The 19,232-nt window shown below is 35.8% G+C and overlaps 1 protein-coding gene across 1 annotated transcript in view; it reads left to right on the top strand.

The window, feature by feature from the left end:
* The window catches only part of LOC143241896 (uncharacterized), a 44,495-nt gene extending 25,618 nt beyond the window's left edge, over positions 1–18,877 (top strand). The window contains exons 2-5 of the mRNA XM_076485201.1: positions 6,397–6,514; positions 6,780–6,881; positions 12,670–12,703; positions 17,692–18,877. Coding sequence (XP_076341316.1) covers positions 6,440–6,514; positions 6,780–6,881; positions 12,670–12,703; positions 17,692–17,795 — 315 coding nt within the window. The 5' untranslated portion in view covers positions 6,397–6,439 and the 3' untranslated portion in view covers positions 17,796–18,877. The remainder of the gene's footprint in view (positions 1–6,396; positions 6,515–6,779; positions 6,882–12,669; positions 12,704–17,691) is intronic.
* Positions 18,878–19,232: the final 355 nt, after the last annotated feature.

Genomic DNA, 19,232 nt, shown 5'->3' with positions numbered 1-19,232 from the left:
TGTGATCAATAACACAAGTGAGGTTACTAATACACACTATTAAGTGTGTGATTAATAACACAAGTTAGGTTATTAATAGACATTATTAACTGTGTGATCAATAACACAAGTGAGGTTACTAATACACACTATTACCTGTGTGATCAATAACACAAGTGAGGTTATTAATACACATTATTAACTGTGTGATCAATAACACAAGTGAGGTTACTAATACACACTATTAACTGTGTGATCAATAACACAAGTGAAGTTACTAATACACACTATTAACTGTGTTTGATGAATAACACAAGTGAGGTTACTAATACACACTATTAACTGTGTGATCAATAACACAAGTTAGGTTATTAATACACACTATTAACTGTGTGATCAATAACACAAGTGAAGTTACTAATACACACTATTAACTGTGTTTGATGAATAACACAAGTGAGGTTACTAATACACACTATTAACTGTGTGATGAATAACACAAGTGAAGTTACTAATACACACTATTAACTGTGTTTGATGAATAACACAAGTGAGGTTACTAATACACACTATTAACTGTGTGATCAAAAACACAACTGAAGTTACTAATACACACTATTAACTGTGTGATGAATTAGACAACTGAAGTTACTAGTACAAACTATTAACTGTGTGATGAATTAGACAACTGAACTTACTAATACAAACTATTAACTGTGTGATGAATTAGACAACTGAAGTTACTAGTACAAACTATTAACTGTGTGATGAATTAGACAACTGAAGTTACTAATACAAACTATTAAATGTGTGATGAATTAGACAACTGAAGTTACTAATACAAACTATTCATTGTGTGAACTATAAGTGATGAATGTAAAAATTACATTCCTTTTGTGATTTATCACCTAAAACTGTGTGATCCCTGGCTTGTTGCGTTTATATTAATACTTCCAACAGTCTTTGTAAGAATGTTTTAAGAATTTCGCAACTGGACTTGAAGAACCAGACCTTCACTGAGTAGTGTGTATACTGAAGGCTGTAACAACATACCATAAAACATATTCAAACTTGAATTTTGAAATGAAACGAAGTTTAGCTTAATTATGAAAAAGCTAAAGTATGTTTCTGAAGCAAGAGGCGATGAAAACTGTTAAGAGCCGACACTAGTACACCGGACACTTAACACACTGTATTAGTAGTGTTACTACTTTTTTGTTCGTTAGATTATTCCTTCAGTACCTTGCTGTTAACACTCCTACGAAAAGACGTTTCTAGTCCTGATTTCTCGAAGCCCGTTCCCCTGGGTGTGGTTTCGCTAGATAGTAGATAGGGACAGTGGGAATCTCGTTAATCCATTCATTAATGGATTTAAATGGCAATTTCATTTAAATACAAAATTATTAGCCTAATATTAATAACCTTTCAAGTTGCTCTGGGGCCTATTAGGCCCCACTTTTCGTAGGAGTGTTAATATTTGACAGAATAAGATCTGAAACTTGAGATAAATATATATCTGATTTTATTTCTTTTAGAGCAAGCTTGTTTTATTTGACACATAGAACATTTTAATAGTCGTACAAGAATGTGAGATTTATGTAAATTAACACTTGTCGTATTGAATACGATGGCAGTATTGTTGAGTGTTCTACGTCGAAACCCAAGAGCTTAATTAACTACGTTGTTGATATTGTGACGTAAATAATTCGACGGTAAATCTTTTCTGTCTATCTGTTATTGAACGATATCTGATATATTCCCTCAATCTGTTATAGCAACGTCGTACGGAACCTTATTGCAACCACTTATTGAAGTAGGCTTAGCAAATAGAGTTTAATCGTGTTCTGCTTACCAGTTTATCTCATCAATCTTGTGTCGATAACACACAGCCAAGAAAACTAGCGTGGAATTTGAGTCAGTAGAAATAAACGGTGTGATTTAAGTTAAAAATAATTACTTATATTTATGAAAACTATAAGAAGACAGATCGAAACTAGATAACTAAGGAGAAACATGGAACAAAGCCAAGAACCCAGCGGCGTAATTCACGAGAAATGAAAACCCTGTGAAGTTACCAAAATGTTATCAAAAAAAGAGAAAAGGTGACATGTTAGATTTATACGGAAAGTCGGAAAAGGTGGAATAATGGTGTCTAAAATAAGAAAAAATTAAAAAGATATATCGTGATTAAGAACCAGTTTGTGGAAGGAAAGTATACAATAGTAGAATGTTGTCGGTTGAGGTAATTTGTACAATAAACGAACTATTACTGGAAAAATGTAGGTTATATAATTATAGAACGAAAAAATGAATAGAAAAGGAAAATGATTTACTAAAGAAGGAAACAACAGTCCAAACGAATAGGAAATTTATTATCCCATAGTTTATGTATTGTATATATAGCACTGCTCAGTGTACGTTAACCACGTTAGTGTTATAAATATGTGGCCTGCCTACAACACTTGATTGGATCATGTCACGGTAAAGGACACGTGGCCTACATTGTTTGAACCATGTGTCCTGGCATTCCTGTTATTTGTACATATCTACAGTTATTTTATAGAGTATTCTGGTATTCCCATTGTTTGTACATATCTACAGTTATTTTATAGAGTATACTGGTATTCCCGTTGTTTGTACATATCTTCAGTTATTTGATAGAGTATACTGGTATTCCCGTTGTTTGTACATATCTACAGTTATTTTATAGAGTATGTTGGTATTTCCGTTGTTTGTACATATCTACAGTTATTTGATAGAGTATACTGGTATTCCCGTTGTTTGTACATATCTACAGTTATTTTATAGAGTATACTGGTATTCCCGTTGTTTGTACATATCTTCAGTTATTTTATAGAGTATTCTGGTATTCCCATTGTTTGTACATATCTACAGTTATTTTATAGAGTATACTGGTATTCCCGTTGTTTGTACATATCTTCAGTTATTTGATAGAGTATACTGGTATTCCCGTTGTTTGTACATATCTACAGTTATTTTATAGAGTATGTTGGTATTTCCGTTGTTTGTACATATCTACAGTTATTTGATAGAGTATACTGGTATTCCCGTTGTTTGTACATAGCTACAGTTATTTTATAGAGTATACTGGTATTCCCGTTGTTTGTACATATCTACAGTTACTTTATAGAGTATGCTGGTATTCCCGTTGTTTGTTCATATCTACAGTTATTTGATAGAGTATACTGGTATTCCCGTTGTTTGTACATATCTTCAGTTATTTGATAGAGTATACTGGTATTCCCGTTGTTTGTACATATCTACAGTTATTTTATAGAGTATGCTGGTATTCCCGTTGTTTGTACATATCTACAGTTATTTGATAGAGTATACTGGTATTCCCGTTGTTTGTACATATCTACAGTTATTTTATAGAGTATGCTGGTATTCCCGTTGTTTGTACATATCTTCAGTTATTTGATAGAGTATACTGGTATTCCCGTTGTTTGTACATATCTACAGTTATTTTATAGAGTATGCTGGTATTCCCGTTGTTTGTACATATCTACAGTTATTTTATAGAGTATACTGGTATTCCCGTTGTTTGTACATATCTACAGTTATTTGATAGAGTATACTGGTATTCCCGTTGTTTGCACATATCTACAGTTATTTTATAGAGTATGCTGGTATTCCCGTTGTTTGTACATAGCTACAGTTATTTTATAGAGTATACTGGTATTCCCGTTGTTTGTACATATCTACAGTTACTTTATAGAGTATGCTGGTATTCCCGTTGTTTGTACATATCTACAGTTATTTTATAGAGTATACTGGTATTCCCGTTGTTTGTACATATCTACAGTTATTTTATAGAGTATACTGGTATTCCCGTTGTTTGTACATATCTACAGTTATTTTATAGAGTATACTGGTATTCCCGTTGTTTGCACATATCTACAGTTACTTTATAGAGTATGCTGGTATTCCCGTTGTTTGTACATATCTACAGTTATTTTATAGAGTATACTGGTATTCCCGTTGTTTGTACATATCTACAGTTATTTTATAGAGTATACTGGTATTCCCGTTGTTTGTACATATCTACAGTTATTTTATAGAGTATACTGGTATTCCCGTTGTTTGCACATATCTACAGTTATTTGATAGAGTATACTGGTATTCCCGTTGTTTGTACATATCTACTGTTATTTTATAGAGTATGCTGGTATTCCCGTTGTTTGTACATATCTACAGTTATTTTATAGAGTATACTGGCATTCCCATTGTTTGTACATATCTACAGTTACATATGTCCACGTAATGCTAAACCTTGACGCAGTGAGAAACGTAAACTTCTGAATATTCGACAATCAGACTCAAAAAGTCATATGCTTTCATTGTGCCAAGGCGGAAAATAGAGGCCTTTTAACAAGGAAATTAAAGAGAGGTCAGTGGAACTCATCAAACCACTTGCCATGAAAGTTGATATTTTGAGATTTTGCTTTCTGTCGTGGTATTAGTTGTGTGTCTGGATGATATGGCTTTCCACACTGTATCTGTGGAGTGTCAGATCTTTCATTACTGTATAAACTTGTTTCACAACTATCTGGTGGTTCATGATGTGCAGTAGTTGCACAAACATTTTCAGACTCGTTCTCTGATGAACATGGTATTTCCTCTGTATGGCAAGTTTCTATTCCTTTGCTTGAGGTTGTTGGATTATCTACATCTACATTGTCACTTGTAGTACTAGTAACTGACTTGCAGAACTGTCTAATATTGGAAAGTTTCAGACGCTTGCTTGTCATAATTGGAATCTGTTTCCCAGATGACTCAACAGGCTAAAATACAGTCTTTATTGAAAAACTCTAACGTACAACGAACGAAGATAGAACAGAATGGAAGTAGGACTGAACTGTACAATGTATTTAAGTCGAACTCGCGAACCTCACAGTGACTACCGAGCCGACTGACCGCTTGGGTATCGCTGGGACAATAATGTGTGCTAGTTACAACACAAGTTTCTCGAAAAATACTTAAACAATCACAAATATATTATATTCCTGTTAAAACTCATCAAAAGAGAAACACGTTGTGATATAATGTCTACAAGCACGTCTATTAACTAAAAATACCTAAACAAAAACTAGCAATACAATTCGAGTAGAGGCTTCAGGCCGTTGAAATCGCTCCTTTTGTGTTCTAATTATACAAGAAAATACAATATTTTTACTATCTATGATAAGAGAATATATTGTTCTTTTACCATAAAGTACTAGCACTTTATTAGAGGGCGGTGATAATCTGAAATTTCATGGATTAATGAGGGCCACAAACACAGGTCTAATGAGCCCTGTTGTAAAATAGAGGCTCAGACTAAACGGAGCGGAGGGGGGTAATGTAGGGCGCGTCTGGATCGGAGCGACCCGAACCTGTTGTTAACTGTACATTAAACGTACACTATGGTCAGCGACTTCGGCAGCTAAGGAGAGTAAGGCGTTCGACAATAAAACCGGCTAGACATGCATAAGAACAAATGGCGTAGGTAAACCGTACGATATACACATAAGATTGATGCAGCTACAAGTTACAAATGGCCTGCCAGATCTACATCACAGGAGTTTACGCTTGCGAGTAATATTTTCGAATTTCATGCTCTGTTCAATCAGCTGTGATGAAAATTTTACGTAATCTTACACTACGTACAAGACGTAGGTAGATTCTGTGATAGTGCTTGCAAGCCTTGCATGTATACTTAGGCCTACTGACTGATACTTACGAACTATCGCTTAGATCGAAAGCTTAGAAGCAGCACGCCTATATTAAAGATGCACCTTTCGGCTACTGAAAAAGCCTACATCTATGCCTAATTGTGTAATTAGATTGGTAAGAACACGAGAATTACAAGAACAAACACACAATTTATAGGCCTGTGATGTAATAAAACAATTCAGCAGACCAAACTGTAAAGGGGATGATTGTATGTACCATAACCGCCACCTAAAGTGAAGGGGGATGTATCCCCCCAGGATCTACGCCCCTGCTTGTATACATCATAATTTTATTAAGTATTTATTAAGTTATTTGTAATTTGTTTCGTATGTACATAATACTATTAGGTACGAATTTTAATATAAATTTGATACATTACATAAAGTTAGTAAGCACTACTTTGATATTTGTTTAATATAACGTTCAATTACATTATTAAGCACGCTTGATGTTTATTGCCATGGTTTTAATGGTTATTAAATATGACTAACTATGATACAGTCTTAAGAACATTATTACATTTGGCGTTAAACTCGTGGAGTTAAAATATTGTTATAAACTCTTTTAAAACAGTTTAATACAGTTAATCGTATTTCTGTAAGTACGTATTATTTAAGGTTTCTACTTTAAACTTACGTTATTGTTTCTGATGAGGTAAATATGTATTTTGTTTTTAATCAGAAAAGTTCCTGGTAATTTATTAGCTGAATTCACTGTAGCAGCTATGCCAGATCGTCAAGGGTCAGTTAGGGCATTGAACAAGATAGATATTCAGCTACCAAATGAATCTCTGAGAGAAGTAAGATCATAAATATTTTTACGTATCTGTTTCACAGTTGTAATCTTCATTTTGTAATCATAAATATTTTTACGTATCTGTTGCACAGTTGTAACCTTCATTTTGTAAGTACACTAAAATAATATATTTTTACGTATCTGTTGCACAGTTGTAACCTTCATTTTGTAAGTACACTAAAATTACACATTTGTAAAGTATCTGTTACACAAATTCATTCGGAAAATGTGTGTACATTGTTTTAATAATATGTATTTTCCCCCAATAGAATGGAGAACGTACAGATCCTACTATAAATGAAATACGAGAATACGCCATGTCCTACGTTAAAGACGTACTATTAGCACAGGGTGTTGTAATGGCGGAAAAGGTGAGTGAGGATTTTATTGATAAAACAAGTGTGGTGAGCGAGGATTTGGTGGATAAAACAAGTGTGGTGACTGAGAAATTTATTGATAAAACAAGTGGAATGACTGAGGATTTGATGGATACAACAAGTGTGGTGAGTGAGGATTTGATGGATAAAACAATTGTGGTGAGTGAGGGTTTTATTGCTAAAACAAGTGAAATGAGTGAGGATTTGATGAATAAAACAAGTGTGGTGACTGAGAAATTTATTGATAAAACAAGTGTGGTGACTGAGAAATTTATTGATAAAACAAGTGTGGTGACTGAGGATTTGAATGTTTAAAATTAAACTCAATAGGATTCTACCAGTTATATACTCTTTAAAAAAAGAAACGCAAAAGGCAAAATATGAGACAAATTGTTAACAAGTTTATTCCGGGTAGTTCTGTATAACATGTGTGAAACTTTGCACATTCACTGCTGAACATCCAAAGTCTACAAAGGCGAAGTCCACGCTCACTAGGTAAAGTTTAACATCATTCAACGTCAATAACGAGTATGCCCCCCGTGAGCATCAATAACTGCTTGGCATTTCCTGCCCATGGAAGCGATGAGATGACGAATCACATCCTGTGGAATGGCTGTCCACTCAGTCTGCAAAGCTGCTGCAAGCTGAGGTAGAGTCTGCGGTTGAGGTTGTCGCCGTCGCAGACGTCGGTCCAACTCGTCCCAAAGATGTTCGATGGGGTTTAAATCTGGTGATCTGGAGGGCCAGGGAAGAATGTTGATGTTGTGGTGTCTCAAGAAGACAGTGGTGAGTCGGGTTGTGTAAGGACGGGCGTTGTCATGTTGAAACGTCGTTGTCGTTCACCATGATGGGTTGCACATAGGGCCTACGAATTTCGTCGACGTATCGTTGAGCCGTAAGATTCCCTCGAATGTGCAAAAGGTCTGTTCTGGCATTGTAGGCGATGGCAGCCCACATCATGACGCTGCCAGCACCAAATCTCTCAACTTCCTGCACACAGTTTGCTGCAAAACGTTCACCTCGGCGACGGTAAACACGGGTCCTTCCATCCCGCCTACGAAGCATAAAACGTGATTTATCGCTGAACCAAACATGCCTCCATCGTCGATGAGGCCATACCCGATGTGCCCCAGTCCACTGCAGCCGTGCTTGACGATGTTGCTGGGTGAGGATGACGCCTCTGACTGGATGTCGAGGTCGGATTCCTGCATCTCGTAGACGGTTGCGTACGGTGTGATCAGAAATCCTACGCAGCCCTGGTATGGTTGAGGCAGTAGACGTCGCAGTGGTGGTCCTATCCCGAAGGTGACGTAACCGGATGTTGCGATCTTGTGCAGGCGTGGTCACACGAGGTCTGCCAGATAGTGGACGGTCACGAGTTGATTCATGTTGTTGGTGACGATTCCATAGCCTTGTGATGGTGCTTGGGTGGACATTCACAGCTCTGGCAACATCTGATCGAGATTCTCCTGCTTCCAATTGACCAATGGCGTTGTTGCGTTGTGCTTCAGTCAGTCTTGGCACAACTGTATTGCGTGTCGGTGGCTTAACACTGAGCTATGGAAACCGAGAACCCGTCACTTTTATAGGGATTTTGCACATGTTGCACTTGCAGAACATGCAGATCTCTCAAACAAATTTATTGGACACGCATGCGTTTTGGCGAAAAATCCGATGTTTTCCTCCGTTTTCAAAGTGCACAACTTTTATTGTCATTTTGGTCTGACAATCAGTGCCTTAACACGTGTAACATCACATACTCTGAGCTTGTAACGTTATTACATATATTTCTCTTTAAAATAAAAAAAATATCCCTTTTGCGTTTCTTGTTTTGAAGAGTATGTTTTATATTTTCCAAGTTTTGTGTCGAAATCTTTCACAAGAAAATGTTTAGAAGTCACAGGCGTAAATGAACTCAAAAAAGGTAGAAGGTGCTAAATAGAAGGGTGCTAAATATCGGGTTTGAATACCGTTAGTGAACAGAGACAAAATACTCTAACGTTCAGTAATACCACCAGGTGTTTTTACCAACCATCCATCAAGACGCCAGAGTGGACATATTTCACGATACGTGAAGTGAGGGACCATCCCGGTATGTTTATGAAGAGTTTGTTAAGTGAGGGACCATCCCGGTATGTTTATGAAGTATTAGTTAAGTGAGGGACCATCCCGGTATGTTTATGAAGAATTAGTTAAGTGAGGGACCATCCCGGTATGTTTATGAAGAATTAGTTAAGTGAGGGACCATCCCGGTATGTTTATGAAGAATTAGTTAAGTGAGGGACCATCCCGGTATGTTTATGAAGTATTAGTTAAGTGAGGGTCCATCCCGGTATGTTTATGAAGAGTTTGTTAAGTGAGGACCATCCCGGTATGTTTATGAAGAATTAGTTAAGTGAGGGTCCATCCCGGTATGTTTATGAAGAGTTAGTTAAGTGAGGGACCATCCCGGTATGTTTATGAAGAATTAGTTAAGTGAGGGTCCATCCCGGTATGTTTATGAAGAGTTAGTTAAGTGAGGACCATCCCGGTATGTTTATGAAGAGTTTGTTAAGTGAGGACCATCCCGGTATGTTTATGAAGAGTTAGTTAAGTGAGGACCATCCCGGTATGTTTATGAAGAATTAGTTAAGTGAGGGTCCATCCCGGTATGTTTATGAAGAGTTTGTTAAGTGAGGGACCATCCCGGTATGTTTATGAAGAGTTTGTTAAGTGAGGACCATCCCGGTATGTTTATAAAGAATTAGTTAAGTGAGGGTCCATCCCGGTATGTTTATGAAGAGTTAGTTAAGTGAGGACCATCCCGGTATGTTTATGAAGAGTTTATTAAGTGAGGACCATCCCGGTATGTTTATGAAGAGTTAGTTAAGTGAGGGACCATCCCGGTATGTTTATGAAGAATTAGTTAAGTGAGGGTCCATCCCGGTATGTTTATGAAGAGTTTGTTAAGTGAGGGACCATCCCGGTATGTTTATGAAGAGTTTGTTAAGTGAGGGACCATCCCGGTATGTTTATGAAGAATTAGTTAAGTGAGGGTCCATCCCGGTATGTTTATGAAGAGTTAGTTAAGTGAGGGACCATCCCGGTATGTTTATGAAGAGTTTGTTAAGTGAGGGACCATCCCGGTATGTTTATGAAGAATTAGTTAAGTGAGGGACCATCCCGGTATGTTTATGAAGAGTTAGTTAAGTGAGGGACCATCTCGGTATGTTTATGAAGAGTTGAGAAACCCAGCGGTTGATTGGATTTAAAATTCTTATGAGCTTTACAGAAATACATTAGTTTTTTTCGAGAGAAAGCTTTTGTTCATCCATGAACAAGCATTACACTGTCCACTTGAACTTGTTATCACAAAATAGTACTTAAACAACACGTACGAAGGCCAATGTTGTAAACAAAACAATGAAATAGAGGTTGGATCCAAGTTTTCTCCTTCATTTAATGACCTCTACATGTCCGCATTAAAAGAAAGACTGTTTCGAAACAAACTCGTTCACAGCAAGAAACCTGAACTTTGGTTAAGACGATATATTCAGCATGTGGACACATGGGAACAACATGCTATTTAGTTTCATTAGGTTATCAAACACTTTATGATCCAATGTCAGAATTTTTCACACATGCAATAAAACCCAACAGTTGTCTTCCGTTTTTAGATGTGAGATAAAAACAAAGTTACTCCAGCAGATACCTTGCCACCCACCACCTATCGCATATATATCCTTATTACTTCATTTACGTAAATCGAGTTGTACACAGATACACCCACAAAGAAAACCACAACAACAACAACTTACGGTCACAACTTAGAGCACCACAGTACGTCTTTGTCATACAAAAGTTTTTAAGTTTATTATTAATTTAATATTATAGTTTATGTTCCATTTGTTTTGTATTGAATGTCACCATCTCATGAACTCTACTATATTATAAAGATCTTATCAGACAGGGTGTGTGTGTATCTTTCTCGTATCAAACACTATTTTAAAGTATAAAATAAATATTTTTTTTCTATTTGTGTTTGTTATTGAACTAAAGCACATATAGAACACACCATTATCTAGCAGTTTCAACCCAAACATCGCATGTAGGGCTTTTATGAAACTTATAAACACTGAAACATGTTAGCTCTAATCTTTCCTCTTTCAACAGAACCAAACTTAACAAATGTGATTTTTCTTTGTGTGCCAGAAAATTCTAACGATCTTACTAGCCTAGTGAATTATTGAAACTTTTACCTAAAACCAACGTCTTATTATCCTAACCTGAAAGTGTCCATATTGGAAGAACAAAAATATGGTATTTCATGCGAATTACATGGGACAAACACCGAGTCCCTAAGAAATAAGGGGCAAAGATCTACATGATCGCGTGCATAGAAGTGATTTCCAGTTATCAGCCTTAACGAATAATCCATATAATACGGGAAACAATACATTGGAATACAACTCTTCCCATAGACCAACCTAAAAATAAAAACAGAGTCCATGTAGAAACCATAGAAATCACCGGAACAAACGATCTCTGACAAACCTATATCCAGTCACATTTAATACCTGGGTCCTGTCTTTGTAACGATATATAAACCTTGCAGTGTTCTGACCATACTTGAAGGAGACATACCACTGTGTTGTTAAAACGTAGTTTGTTCCACCATTAATAAAACTTTTTATTAAACTTATAAATCGTTGTTTCTTTACATATTTAATTTCCAAGTTACATCTCCATGTCAACATGAGAACGAGTTCTACAAGACACTATTTTTGTATATATAACAACGACTATGTAAATCGTTTACGATAAAGAAACTGTGTTTTCTTGAAATCATTCGAAACTATAATTAAAATAAACTAACTACATAGTTTCTCAAAGAAATATTTGTTTTACCTGATCTTAAATATGCTCTAATTAGTAGATCAACTTAAAATAAATTCACAGTTGCAAATCATACCGCGTCAGTTCCGTTAATACATATTATTTATACTATTTTAATTTGATCACTAGGCCAATTGAATATATGTTCTTTGTTGTATAGGTTAATTGATATTGTCAACTATCGTGTTAAAAACTTTTCTAAGTATTATTAGGGTATTTTCTTATTATAATTATTTTCTTGTGGAAGGATTATGTTTCATGGTTATTTCAGTATGCAAACTTAATATTAATCTAAATCTTCTAAGATGGCCGATTCTTGTTACATTTTATTAGGATTACGGCCAAAAATGTCGCCACTACCTTTTATAGATCTGACTTCACTAATTTATAGTTGTCGTTTTTTCCTGAGTTGTAATTACCCTAAAGACTAATAATAATTGATTAATACATTTTTATAAAAATTCCCTTTACTGATATGATAATTAAAGATGTTAAGTTTTCTATACGAATTCACGTGCAACTTTAATGTACAGAAGTCAAAGAATTATTTCACCATTCGCATGTTGCATGTTTTACAGTATATTTTAATTACGTTTTAAAAATTTTAACGGTTGGTTGGATTATTTATAAACATTCAAAAAATTTTATAAAACAGCGACATCTATAAAAACAGATTTTTAACCGATTTATTTTTCATTTTTCACTGAACGTTAGAAGAAAAAAATTAAAACGATTTTAAAAGACATTTTAGCTATATCGTAACAAACGAATATTAGTGAAGGTTTCGTTAATTTATTGTAACAAACAATAATTTCAATTTAAGTATCATTTTAAATTCAATGAATCAGCTTTGGGTTCAAGAAAGTGACTAATATTACATAAATTTGTTTTGTTTTTTTTTGTTTAGCGGATTGCAGCGACAGACGATTCTTGCAAGTTTGGTGAGTAACATTAAGGACTAGTTAAAGCTTACGTTAAAATGAATCGTTAAGTGCCTCACCGTAGTTATTTAATTAGACAGTTAGTTGGTAGTTAAGAACGAAGTAAATTTAAAATGGTCTATTCGTTTGTTTCTTGAATTTCGCTCAAAGCTTCTCGAGGGCTATTGCGCTTACTGTCCCTAATTTAGTAGTGTAGGACTAGAGGGAAGGCAGCTAGTTATCACCACCCACCGCCAACTCTTAGGCTACTCTTTTACCAACGAATATTGGGATTATTCCGTCATATTATAACGCCCCCACGTCTGAAAGGGCTAGCATGTTTGATGTGACGGGGATTCGAACTCGTGACTCTCGGATTAGGAGTCGAGTGCCTAAACGCACCTGGCCATGCAATGGTCTGACCAATTCTTACCTTTCTTTGTTGTTGTTAGAAATAGTAGTGACCAATACTTGTTGTTAGTGGCAAATCTGGAAATAGTAGTGACCAATACGATATCATGTCTTCCCCCTACGGACGGGGCACATTGTAATTTCTGCTCACAGATGTTTGCTGCTCATTTATTTTATGTCAGTCATCTTGAAACCGTTTGAACTTAAGAATTAAAGTGTATAGAAATGTGTCAACCACACTGTTTTCGTCATATACCTTGCCGATGAGACCTTTCGTAGAATACTAGGACTCATCAGGCCAGCTGGGCTACAAGAGATACAATAGAAACGCTGTGTATATATCAGATTACATGGACAACAGATTACATGGACAACAAGTGACATGTTCAGCACGTTCATACTGTTTTGTGTTTTTGAATTAAGATCCTGTTCCGATTTTCGGGAATCAAAGGTCAAACGTTACGAAAATCACATACGTTGGCCTGTTGTTTCTATATATGTCCATTAATCCAAATAAAATTTGTCACTAAGATACCTTCCTAAAGTCTTCACAGGATTTGTATAAGTTTTGTATTACAGGGGTTAAAGGTTAAAACAATTTATAATGTACATAATACGAAGTTTTGCACCTATAAACGTTGTCCACATAAACGCCCTTGTGTTACTAAGAGAGTTTTTACTCACACAGTGCTTTTGTTTGTTTGTACCTAAGCACAAACGTACACAATGGACTTTCTGGGCTCTGTTAACCACGGATATCGAACCCGGTTTCTATCATTGTAAGTCCGCAGACATACCGCTGTGCTACTGGAAGAGATGGACTCACACGATGCATAAATTTGTATAGTCCATGTCAAAATGCTTCCCAGTGGCTCAGCGGTATGTCTGAGGACTTACAACGCTAAAAACCGGGATTCGATACCCGTGGTGGGCAAAGCACAGATAGCCCATTGTGTAGCTTTGTGCTTAATTCAAAACAACAACTACCGTGTCAAAATAGACCTTATTTACCCACAAATCACCTGTAAAGTTCTATTATTGTGTATAAATATATTTACGTAGATTCTCCGGTGTGTCACTTGAAATTCTTACAACTCATAAAACAAGGTTCGATCCCGCGCAGTGGTCAGGTCTTTACGCTAAGAAAACCACAACAACAACTTACGTTCTACGGTCATAACTTCGAGCACCACAGTACGTCTTTCTCATACAAAAGTGTTTTTTAAGTTGATACTACGTTAAGTGTATGTTAATTTAATATTGTAGTTTATGTTCCCTTTGTTTTGTATTAAATGTCACCATCTCATGAAATCTACTATATTATAAAGATCTTATCAGACAGGGTGTGTGTATCTTTCACGTATCAAACACTATTTTAAAGTATAAAATAAATATTTTGTTTCTATTTTTGTTTGAGCGTTAGTTGAAAAAGGGGCCCGACGTGGCCAGGTGGTTAGGGCGGTCGATTCGTAATCTGAGGGTCGCGAGTTCGAATCCCCGCCACACCAAACATGCTCGCCCTTTCAGCCGTGGGGGCGTTATAATGTGATGGCCAATCCCACTATTCGTTGATAAAAGAGTAGCCCATGAGTTGGCGGTGTATGATGATGTCTAGTCTTACACTGCTAAATTAGGGACGGCTAGCGCAGATATCCCTCGTGTAGCTTTGCGCGAAATTCGAAAACAAACAAACTGTTGAAAAATACTGTATTATTTTGTTCCTGCTGTTATCCGAAAATCATGTCAGAGAATTAAGTTGATTTAGTAACATGAATTTGGGATTACAGCCAATAATCACAATAATATAATTATTGACCTTAAACATTTAATGAACAAAGTTCACTCAGAACACATCGAAACAAGGGCTAATCTTGGTCTAGTGGTCAGCGTGGCTAGAGTGCAAACCGGCGTGGGTGTGTAATAAGAGTAATAATCAAATTCCACTATTCATTCAGACAAGAACAGTCCAATAGTTGACGGTGGGCACTTTTGATTAGCTGTCTTCATTTAGTATATCAGTTCAAGATCAGGACCATCTCTGTGAAGATAGCCCTTCAGTAGCTTCGTCCAGAATTTCTCAAAAGAACAAACAGTTCACGTGAAACAAAAACATATTCTAAAACAAACATGTATTTAATAAAATTAACATCGGTTTTAAGTTTGAATAATTATATAACTCTTAAGTTCCAAGAGAACGGAAACGACAACGTTCCTCTTGTTAACAATATAATATGAGAAACGTTTCCAGAGGCGGAATGGGGACAACGTTCCTCTTGTTAACAATGTCATGTTAGGAATATTTCTAGAATCGGACTGGGGACAACGTTCCTCTTGTTAACAATATAATGTGGGAACGTTTTTAGAGTCAGACTGGGGACAACGTTCCTCTTGTTAACAATATAATGTGAGAAACGTTTTTAGAGTCGGACTGGGGACAACGTTCCTCTTGTTAACAATATAATGTGAGAAACGTTTTTAGAGTCGGACTGGGGACAACGTTCCTCTTGTTAACAATGTCATGTTAGAAATGTTTCTAGAATCGGACTGGGGACAACGTTCCTCTTGTTAACAATATAATGTGAGAAACGTTTTTAGAGTCGGACTGGGGACAACGTTCCTCTTGTTAACAATGTCATGTTAGGAATGTTTCTAGAATCGGACTGGGGACAACGTTCCTCTTGTTAACAATATAATGTGGGGAACGCTTTTAGAGTCAGACTGGGGACAACGTTCCTCTTGTTAACAATATAATGTGAGAAACGTTTTCAGAGTCGGACTGGGGACAACGTTCCTCTTGTTAACAATATAATGTGAGAAACGTTTTTAGAGTCGGACTGGGGACAACGTTCCTCTTGTTAACAATGTCATGTTAGGAATGTTTCTAGAATCGGACTGAGGACAACGTTCCTCTTGTTAACAATATAATGTGGGGAACGCTTTTAGAGTCAGACTGGGGACAACGTTCCTCTTGTTAACAATGTCATGTTAGGAATGTTTCTAGAGTCGGACTGGGGACAACGTTCCTCTTGTTAACAATATAATGTGAGGAACGTTTCGACAGTTGGATTTCACAGTTCCAGTTGTCCCAAACTTTTTCGTCAACCAGCCATTGGTTACGTTGGTTTTTATCTTGTTTTATGCAAAACTGATAAATCTCCGTATTTAATCTCACAAGCCACTAGCTTTGTTAAATATTAAGATACTAGATATATACAGTATATGTATATAGTAATATAAAAACCTAGCTAGTGGCTGATCAGTGAGGTACTGATATTAACAGTATAATTATATGTACTGGTATGTATAGTAATATAAAAACCTAGCTAGTGTACTGATATTAACAGTATAATTATATGTACTGGTATATATAGTAATATAAAAACCTAGCTAGTGGCTGATCAGTGAGTTACTGATATTAATAGTTTCTTTTGTTTGTTTGTTTGTTTTGAATTTCGCGCAAAGCTACTCGAGGGCTATCTGCGCTAGCCGTCCCTAATTTATCAGTGTAAGACTAGAGGGAAGGGAGCTAGTCATCACCACCCACCGCTAAAGAATAGTGGGATTGACCGTCACATTATAACGCCCTTACAGCTGAAAGGGCGGGCATGTTTTGTGGGACCGGAATTCGAACCCGCGACCCTCGGATTACGAGTCAAACCCCTTAACACGCGACTGTTGATGGAATTTTATAGACAGGGGAGCATTAGTCTCTTATATAGATACTGGGGTATAGTTTGTCAAAAATAATAAAGCAAGTACTACCAACCCCATCCCATAGTATACCCTAACTTCACATTTCATAGCTAACTGAAATAAATACGTTTCGTGAAATAAAGCTTGACCAACAAAAAGGAATCAAAAGTACAGTCAAAACAGCCATAGGTCGGTAAATTCCTTTGTGAATTTTGTAAATTAAGATTATTCATGAAATTAATTCATGTTTTATTCATGTAATAATTATTGTTAAAAATTAATTAGAATTATAACTTATAATATACACATAATCCAGTGTGTATTAATTACACTCCGTTCCAACAATGCCTTTTATGGCATGTCGCTTAACAATGAAAGTATAATTTATTATTGTTGTTACTCTATTGTTGATTTCTTAATTTAGAGTTTCCATGGATTAAAGAGTTTTTATACTTTTATTGTTAAAAACGTTGATTATATGACATAAAAGAGATTTATGTCAGAAACGATTTACATTTAAAACTGAATTGGTGTATTTACTTTCATAATAAATATTATACATTTTGCTCTAGGCTAGTGATTTCACTTTGCCGTTTTACTTTAGGGTTTGTTATACCTACACTCACTACACTTATAAGGTTTCACGGCCCTCTTCACTCTCTCACTAAGATTGTAATGTGCGAACAGTAATGAAATTATTTTACCTGTATAAATATATAGGGACACACTAGCTTTTATACAGGTTAGGCTTAAGAAAATATTAAAATAATGTAGTCTTTTTTCATCACGGTTGTACAGTTTGTCTTGTTAAATATTATACATGTTTACACTGTTTTAGATTAGTCTCAATGTTGTTCTGTACCGATGCTGTTTCTGGTTTAATAATTGTTTTTTTCTCCCTCTAGAAAACAAACGTAAAACATCAGATCCTTGGTATCGAAGACTACGAACATCTCTCAGAAAATGTGGTCGTCGTGTTTTTACATGTCACAAGAAAAGACGCCAGTAATCACAGCAGAACTGGATACATTTCTTGTTTCTTTTTATTTTCAGTGGATCCAGCTAATATGTTTGTGTGAACTACACAGTCTTTGGTAAGAAAATGTGGGATTAAGGGAAGAAGATATTGGGGAAGTTGGCTAGTCAGACTTTTCAGATGACACAAAAGCAGATAGAAAACGTATACGTAGATATAATTAAAGATTGGGGGTGAACAATAAATTTTACACACCGAGTTTTCTGGTGTCATTCAAAGCATTTATATACATATAACGTTATGCGCTTATACAGACTTATAAATTGTGGACTGATACATTTCTCTTTGAGCATAATAAGGTTGTATATAGGTAGGTAATGAGGGATCTATCTACACACATATATATTTATTAAATAATCCAGTAACGTTTTTTAAATTTAACTGCGGGTTTTTCTGTTTGTTGTTTTGTTTTGTATCAAGGAAAAATATTCGTTTTTGACCGTTTTTTAACATAATTTCTACACAGTTTCACCTTTTCTAATTTTTTTTCAACTGCGTTTCATATATGTTCAGTTTCGTCAAGATATGTTGACTTTAGCACATTTTTTATTTTCATATTTTGTTTTTATAAACATGTATTCATAATTACAAACTTATTATTTATTATTGTTTATTAATAAAACATAACATGATACCACGTAATTCATGTATAAAGAAAAACGCTATATTAATACTAGATCACGCGCACTGCAACTGAGAGGTATATAAAATAGACTACGTTTCTCTCAACTTGAGCTGGTATCGATCTTATGAAAAGGCTGTGCTCTTAACATATCTTTTAAATCAAGTAAACTCGAGCTATGAACCTAAAATTTTCTCGAATTACCTCAACGTCTCTGCATGGAAAATATTATTGTTCTGTTTGTGTATTGTTAAGGCGTAAATATTATGGGTGACTGTAGGCCTGCCAAACAATGTAGAATAACCTTTAACTTCTTGTGTCAAGATATATATTGTTACATTTTGAAAGTTTTTCATGTAATGCATTACATGTCTGTACAGTTTTGTTTTGTCTGTGTAATCTTGAACTAATAAACGTTGTAATGAGCGAGGAATTGGTTTGTTTTGAATTTCGCGCAAAGCTACTCAAGGGCAATCTGCGCTAGCCGTCCCTAATTTAGCCAACTCTTGGGCTACTCTTTCACCAACGAATAGTGTGATTGAGCGTAACATTATAACGTTCCCACGGCTGAAATGGTGTGCAAGTTTGGTGTGACAGGGATTCGAACCCGTGACCCTCGGAGGACGAGTCGAGCGATTTAACCACCTGGCCATGACGAGCCAATGAGTGAAGAACTGACCACAATAAGGAAATATTTAGAGATGATAATGTTTCTTGGTGTTCATGGACAAAATAGTGCACTCTGCTTCTTTACATTAAACGAAAATGTTTCCGTAATTTTTGTAATT

The sequence above is a fragment of the Tachypleus tridentatus genome, unplaced genomic scaffold (genome assembly GCF_004210375.1).
Source record: "Tachypleus tridentatus isolate NWPU-2018 unplaced genomic scaffold, ASM421037v1 Hic_cluster_1, whole genome shotgun sequence".
Lineage (NCBI taxonomy): Eukaryota > Metazoa > Arthropoda > Merostomata > Xiphosura > Limulidae > Tachypleus > Tachypleus tridentatus.
This window is presented reverse-complemented; position numbering and strand designations above follow the sequence as displayed.